The sequence below is a fragment of the Myotis davidii genome, unplaced genomic scaffold, assembly GCF_000327345.1.
Source record: "Myotis davidii unplaced genomic scaffold, ASM32734v1 scaffold964, whole genome shotgun sequence".
Classification (NCBI taxonomy): Eukaryota; Metazoa; Chordata; class Mammalia; order Chiroptera; family Vespertilionidae; genus Myotis; species Myotis davidii.
This window is the reverse complement of record NW_006298351.1, coordinates 2266667-2274353: the sequence shown is the minus strand read 5'-3', so window position 1 is coordinate 2274353 and position 7687 is coordinate 2266667. Positions and strand designations below refer to the sequence as shown.

The window sequence follows — 7687 nt, the reverse complement described above, 5'->3', positions numbered from 1 at the left end:
ACACACAACCCTGCGCACCACTTTTCGAGATTCCGACTGGGCCTAGCAAATACCAGAACTGGTATGTTTAACACACCTGGACAACCTGGAGGTATTTGGGACCAATCATTGTTCTTCGACAGAACATTGCTGCCTTTGTGTTAGTCCCTCTACCCAGAATGCTTTTTCCATCAATGAAAATGCTCTAAACTACTAAAATGCTAAAAAGCTCAAAACTACAGCAGCACCTCATCCAGGCAGCCTTCCGGGATTTTTCCTAAATGGAGGCTCACTACTGAGGGCCTGCACAACACATTTCCAGGCCTCTTCCTGCCCAGCTGAGACTGCATGCAGGTGGGTTGCACTTTGCACGTGCACCCCACAACGCCCAGCACACCTGGGGCTCTTACCCAGAGAGATCGTTCTCGATCACCATCTTCTGCAGCCCGGCCGAGATGCTGCTGCTGCCAGAGCCAGGCGTGGAGGCCAGGTCATTTGTCCCTGGGAGCTGCCCACTGCCCGGGGTGCTCAGTGCTGTGTGGACGTCCCTCAGGATTCGAGGCAGGGGCCCCAGTTTGGATACGATGCTCTGTGGACACACGAAGAGGCAGATGTGACCTGCTGGGGCCACCTGGAGAGGCCAAGTGAGCGAGCTGCAGCCACGGTGGTTTAAAACTCCCGAGGCATCAGGCAGAAATGCAGGCCTCTCTCCTACCAGTCAGATCCAGCGGGTCGGAGGTTGGCGGGACTGTGCAAATCACATATTTACCAGCTTCCCAAATATTTCTGAGATGAAGGTGTGAGGGCCACAAGGAGAAGTGCTGAACCAGTCCTAGCCTTTGACCCAAGTTCATCCTACCTTTGCCTCCAGGGAGGAAAACCCACGAGGAATTCAGAACTTTTCGCACCCACACCTCCCCATCTGAGAGGCTTCTGGGACAGCCCCTCCCACATCACCTCCTCCAGAGGGTGCGCGGGGCCTGACCCATTGATACCCGAGGCCCAGGGGACATGGTCCAGGCACAGAGCAGGCACATGGTGGGATTAACAGTGGAGGGCCAGGCAGAGGCAGCACCTCACTGCCATGGTTAAGACTAACGGTGCTAAGGATGCCGGCTGTGGGCCAAGCGGCGGGAAGGGGACCTGCCTTCACCTGCTTAGCCACTGGCTTCCAGGTAGGACTTTGTGCAGAAAGAACATGTGAAAACTCGAGTCGTCATCAACAGAACAGAGACTCCGGAGGCAGAGTGCTCTGTTTCAGTCCTGCTGCAGCACCGCCAGCTGTGACGGCTGCTGACCATGTACAGATACGGGGCCGGCACAGGGGCGCAGGAAGAGGAGGCACGGAGGTGACTGGCCTTGGTTCCCATTCCCCTCCGTGTCTCTCGCAGCCAAAGGGCAGTGGACGAAGCTGAGCAGAAACGACTGCATCAGCACCTGTTGTTGGTGAAAAGCTGGACGGACCCGAGTGTCCGGCAACAGTGGGCAGTGAGCCGCGGAGCAGACGTCCAGTGTGAGACACACACACTGCAGTGCACACCTACGTTCTCCCTTTAGCACACTCCAACCAGGAAAAGAGCTCTGTGCTTGCATGTGCACCTAACACACGCAGGTACATCCAGAGGCTGCAGCCCTGAGTGCCCTTGCATGGTCCCCTCCGGGAAACAGGACAGGAGCGAGAGCCTCCCCGCCCTGCTGCAGCAGGAACTGCTTTTGTAAGGGGGTCTCTCGGAGTCCCAGGAAGCAACAAATATCCTGGAGGTTGACGGTGGCAGGTATAGCCCTTTCTGCCAACAACCTGTCCACTGTGGGCAGAGCTGCTGGGGGCGGGGCGGGGAGCCCCGGGTGGCAGAGAGCACACGCCGGTGGCTGCAGCCATCTCAGGGGTTTCTGGGCAACAACCATTTCAACTGACTTGACGGCCAAGGGCAATTGTGGGAAGGTTTGTAGGAAGGTTTGTAACTTCCTGCCTGGTGCTTGAAGGTATAGCGGAGCATACTTGGTCTTTTTCTTATGGTGCCCTTCAAACCCAGAACAAGGACATTTTCACAGAAAGAGCTCAATCTGATCACATTTCTCACGGGTAGGAAACACACCTTCATACGTGGAATCCGCCCACTCAGCAGCGAGTGTGCAGGGACACAGCCAAAACCCCAGTATCCAGGATGGGCGCCCGGCCCACAGGTGCTGGCGAGCGTGCATGGCACCCCCACCAGGGAAGCGGGCCCCAGAGATCCTAGCGTGTGCCTCAGGGGCCGAGTGGGAGGTGGGAGCCCAGCACCTGGGCAGGCTACTGATCTGCACCCACAGGAGAGCCCCTCTGCCCGCACCCTGCCTGTGGGACAGGACAGGCACCTGCTCCAGCTGGCTGACGGCCTCCCAGAGCAGCGCGTGCAGGCTGGACAGCTCGCGGCCCAGGTCGATGTAGCCCTCGAAGCCGGCAGTGTTGGAGATGGTCTCCGGGTTGGAGATCTCTAGCAGGAAGCGCTGCATGTTTGTCCACTCGTGCTCCAGGAACTGGTTCATGAACGACATGTACTCCTCTTTGCTGCCAAACCTGGAAGAAGAGCAGGCAGGGTGAGCGACCCAGGTCCGCGGACGGCCCGAAAGCCACGCTCACACAGGAACCCTCCTTCTCGGAGATACCCGCCCTCAGCTCCCATCCCCCCTCACCCACTGTGGCCACTAATCCACCAGCCAGCCAATCTGCTATATGACTCAGGGCCCTTGTTCCTCAGGGACCCTGAGGACCCCTTCTCACAGGACCTGGAATGTTCTGTGGCCTTCATTCCCCTTTCACTGCCGGTCACAATCTCCTTCCTCTCTCCCTCCAGGTTTCCAAGGCCTGGTGGGCAGATGATTCCCAATCTATGCTCGGCCAGGCCTCTCTGCTGAGCCTGCAGACGTGTGTCCATAGCATCTCCCCTCGCACCCAGCCTGGCCAAGTCTGAAGTCATCACCGTCACCCCAAGCCCATGCCCTCCTCCCAGACTCCCTGTCCCAAGTGGAAACCCAGGTCCACCAGAGAGCCGAGCCAGAGCCTGTCCCGTCATCTCCGCCCTCCCACCCGGCAAGGCTGCTGACTTTGTCTTCTCATCGACCATTGACCTTGCAGCCCCTGCCTCCTGCATCACCTCTCCAAACCCCAATTCCCTTTTACCAGAAACACAGCTGTGCTCTTCTGAGGTCTCTCAGGTGCCAGTCTCACTCCCTCCAACCCCCTCCCCACTGCTGTCAAGCTGACCTTTTTAGGACCCAGAACAGACAAGGGCCACCTCTCCGCCCCCCATGCTTAAAGCCCTGCATGGCCTTCAGTGCCTGGCCTTCAGGTCCCTGCGTCCTCCTGGGTCTCGTCTCCCACTTCTCCCCGCCTGTCATTTGGAGATTCAGGAACGCCAGGGTGCCTTGTCCCTATATCACACGGCCCTCCCAGGAGCTGCCCTGCCTCTGCTCCCATCGCTCAGCTGGGGGGCACGTGTCTGGGGAAGTCTCTCCGTCTCCTCTCCCAGCAAGCTGAAGGCCCTCCTGAGAGACCGTATGTACCTCTCTCGCCCTCCCCTGTCGAAGGGCTGGGACCAGGCGTGACTCCGAGCTCAGCACAGAGGGGCCCGGAACTGGCGACCGGATGACCAGCCTTCCTGTTTCTGCCCCCTCGCTCTAAGGCAGCGATGGCGAAACCATGACACGCGTGTCAGAGGTGACACGCAAACTCATTTTTTTGGTTGATTTTTCTTTGTTAAATGGCATTTAAATATATAAAATAAATATCAAAAATGTAAGTCTTTGTTTTACTATGGTTGCAAATATCAAAAAATTTCTATATGTGACATGGCACCAGAGTTAAGTTAGGGTTTTTCAAAATGCTGACACGCCGAGCTCAAAAGGTTCGCCATCACTGGCCTAAGGTATAGTCCAAACACGGACGTGCTCGACGAGCAAGGACATCCTCGACAGCATTACACAAGGACAGTGTGGAACAGCCCGCGGGCCGGCTCAGGGGCCGGGCTAGGAAATGTGGGCCCTCCTCCCTGACGGCATATTAGTCGTTCGTTTCAAAATGAGGCGTATGGCTGTTAAGCAGATGGGAGAATCCTTATGATTAAATGTTCATTCGAAAATGCTGCAGGAAAAAACATCTTGGCTTCTCACCTCTGAAAATTAAGGAAACATACCAAAATGGCATGTACCTTTGGTAGGGAGGGAGGACGGGGTGCGGAGGGGACTTCATTCTGGAAAGGGGGAGAGGAAGGACTGAGCATGACGGGGACAAAAGCAGGGCCCATTGCGCAGCCCAGCTCCTGGGAAGACACGCCCATGGCCTGCCCCCCTGGGCTCCTGCCCGTGGGGGACACAACACTCACTTGGCGAAGTTGGCCAGGTTCTGGGTAACCTTGGCGATGAGGGTGAGGGTGCGGGCAGTGCGGTCATCGGGGTACTCCTGCAGCAGGTTGAAGAGTGAGGGTGACATGATGGCTGGGCAGAGGAAGCGCAGAAACAGGGAGGCGCTGATGAGCCGCTCGCTGATGTCTGGCCGGCCGCGGCTGCTGCACTCTTGCCGCCACGAGGCAAACACCTCTTTGAGTTCCCGTGGGAAGACACTGGGCAGGAATAGACAAGAGCGGGCCTGGTGGTCAGGCAGGGTGCCAGGACAGGTGGGTGCAGAGCAGGGACCTGGTTCTGGGTCCGATGGAACCCTGAGCTCCAACCCTGATAGCTATGAGCTGGCCCTGCTGCCCATCACCATTCTATCATCCATCCCCCTATCCATCACCCACCGGACAGGGCTGCTGGGGGAGCTGAGGCAGCACAGGGCGGCAGAGCGAGTGCTCAGGAAGGGCAAGGGGTGCAGGGCCAGGCACTGAGTGATGACATCTACCCATGGCACCCAGAACTGAGAGGTGCCTCTGGGTCTCTGACAAACACCAGAAAGAGGAAATGGAAAATCATTGTCCACAATATGTTTCCCTGAGTGCCACACCCACTGCCCTGGGAACAGCAGGGCAGAGTGAAAACAGCCTGGCCCAGGGCAGGAAGTGTGTGCCCTCAGAGTTCAAGGCTCCAAGGTCACCGCCCCGCCCACTCAGTGCCATGGGTCACGTGACCTAGCCCAAAGGGCCAGGCTGGTCTAGGTGAGCCCAGGAGCAAAGGGGGGTGCAGGGGGCACTGGCCCCGCTGGTTCTGACCATCCCCTCGCCTAGCAGGCCTCTCTGCTGAGCAATCACGGGGCCCTTTGGTGTGCCCAGCCCTGAGCAGGGGCTCCACCAGCCTGGAGCTCCCAGCATGTGCAGGAAGCAGATTTACGTCAGATTTACTCTGATGGGATCAGGGCTGGGACAGAGGATGCCCAAGAGGGGTGAGCTGACTTAGGCAGGCCACAGAGGGAGCCAGGCATAAGCCTTAAAGGAGAAAGGGGAGAAGTGTGACCAAAGAGAGTAGTCAAGTATCACTGGCGGTGGGGAGGGGGACGCAGGTGCTGAGCTGGTGCCGTGACGAGAGAAAGTCTGAGCAGCCCGTGCAGTGTGAAAATAACCGTGCTCGGCACTGGCAGCACGTTCCCGCCCTGGACAGTTACGCCTGCCTCACCATTAGCAAGGCTGTACCCTGCAGTCAGCTGGCACCACACGGACCTGGGAGCAAGCAGGTGCCCTGCAGGCCGTAGCTCACGCACCAATCCTGGCCCCGACTGTGGTCCTCCCTGAACAGCCCGACCGCACGCCCCGCTCCTTCTCTCGGGACTGCAGAACTACGTTCTCCTTAGACTCCCATCCTTTCTTCTCCGTCCCTACAGTCCAGGCACCACACGAGCCCTAGCTAGGCCCAATCACCAGCCTGTGACATGAGCACCAACAGACAAGGAGTTGGTTAAGTCATCCACCACCCCAGGGGGATGCCCGAGCCAGGCCTTGCCAGTCTTGCTCCCTGTGCAGCCTCAGCACCTACAACAGCACCAGGCACAGGGGGCGCTCGCTCAGCAACTACAACAGCATGCACAGGGGGTGCAGTGAACTGCTGCTGCTCCCAACCCTCCACGTGGCACACACCGTGTCCTGCGTGGTCTGGAACACTCCCTCACATCGGAGAACCCAAAAAGGGCCAAGACTTGCGGAGTCAGGCAGAGGGGTTCCCATCCAGGAGCCACCTCTCTGAAGCTATGTGAGGAGGCCACAGGCGTGTCCACCTGCCCTCTCCTGGGTGAGCCTCAGCTCTCTTGTTTGTAAGTCAGGCACAGGCAGCAGCCTCTCCCTGAGCCGTACGCATGAGGACGGCACACCATGCCTCGCACCGCACCTGGCACCCTGCAGGCACTGACACAGCACGGGTCACACGATGGGTGGGGAGGCCTGGCAGCTGAGCCCAGGGAGGGGGTGCGGGGCAGCACTGACCAGTAGGAGTTGATGATCTTGCAGAAGGCCAGTTCACAGCACATCTTCAGGTTGCCCTGGTGCTCGGGGAGGTCAGAGGCCGAGCACTTGCTCGGGTCCACCTCGCAGTTCTCGTCCGACTCATACAGCGCTTTGATGAACTCGCCTGTGACCGGGAGGGCAGAGAGGGGCAGTGAGGACCTGGTGGGTATGTCCCACTGTCTGCCCACGCCGGCCCGAACCCTCCCTACCTAGCGCGTCCTGCAGATACTTCTGGCCCACCAACTTGAGGTACTCCTCGATGGCCTTGGTGGCCAGCGTGTTCTCCCGGAAGATGAGGTGCTCGTTGTCCCCGCAGCGGTCCACCTCTGACATCATCAGGTCAGTCAGGAAGTCCTGGGGAGGCAGGCAGTGAGGAGGGAGGACCTGGCCAGCCGGCAGGGGGGACCCTCAGGTTCCACACTCGCTGCCCGGGCAGCGGCCAGAAGCCTCTGCTTCCCAAGGCTGCTCCTGTCCACCTCGGGGGCTGCCGGAGGGCAGGGCCGCCTGGTAACATCACAGCTGGGTCTCAGGACCAGGGAAGGCAGGCCTGGGCAAGAGCATGCCACATGGACACGAGCTTCCTGCCCCATGGCCAGGCCAGCTGGACTCAAATCCCTGCTTGGCCCTGAGCAGGCCTGGGTGACCAGGGAACCCCTACCCTCCATCACCATCAACGCCTGAGAGGACAGATGGGCACCCTCTCCACTATCTACCCATGACTCTGATGAGTCTCCCTCACCAGACATGGCTCGCTCTGCGTGGTGCGGCAGAGAAGGAGAGAGGCAGAGGCTGCCCGGCTGCCTCGGGGGCAGTGAGCCAGTGCTCAGTTGGGGAGAGAAGGGAATTTAGCTTCGTTGGGAAGGTGATGGCACCACTGCCCACCTGGCAAACCCAGGGAAGCAGTTCCTCATTGCTGAGGGCAGCTGTTAAGTAGATGAGCCTGCTGGGCCCCCAGGCAGGGTCATGGGCAGACCCCAGGAGGCAGCCTGGCCCACATCTCCCCGCCTGCAGGGAGGCTGGAGAGTAAACCTGCTGCCACGGCCCAGACGGGAGCTCCCTCCCTCGAGACCCTCCTCCCACCCACAGCCAGCCTTGTGACCTGGGGGAGGGAAGAGGACAGGCAGGGAGTCAGAGGCCCAGGGGAGGGTGAAGGGCAGGGCAGGGACCACCAGCAAAGAGGCTACAAGGTGGCCAGCGTGAGCCAGGGTTTCTGGTGCGCACAACTTTGGCAACCTCTCTGACATCACACATGGCCCCTCAAATACAGAACTGAGCTTGCAGCCCAGGTGGCCCTGCTGGCCAAA

At 59.4% G+C, this 7687-nt stretch overlaps 1 protein-coding gene across 5 annotated transcripts in view; it reads right to left on the bottom strand.

Annotated features, from left to right (window-relative positions):
• DAB2IP (DAB2 interacting protein) overlaps positions 1-7687 on the bottom strand; it is a 40616-nt gene that overhangs the window by 13577 nt on the left and 19352 nt on the right. For all 5 annotated transcript variants that reach the window (XM_006774003.2, XM_006774001.2, XM_006774004.2 and 2 more), the window contains exons 5-9: positions 6593-6737; positions 6363-6507; positions 4341-4577; positions 2335-2536; positions 390-568 (exon numbers count right to left, since the gene is read on the bottom strand). In XM_006774003.2, coding sequence (XP_006774066.1) covers positions 390-568; positions 2335-2536; positions 4341-4577; positions 6363-6507; positions 6593-6737 — 908 coding nt within the window. The remainder of the gene's footprint in view (positions 1-389; positions 569-2334; positions 2537-4340; positions 4578-6362; positions 6508-6592; positions 6738-7687) is intronic.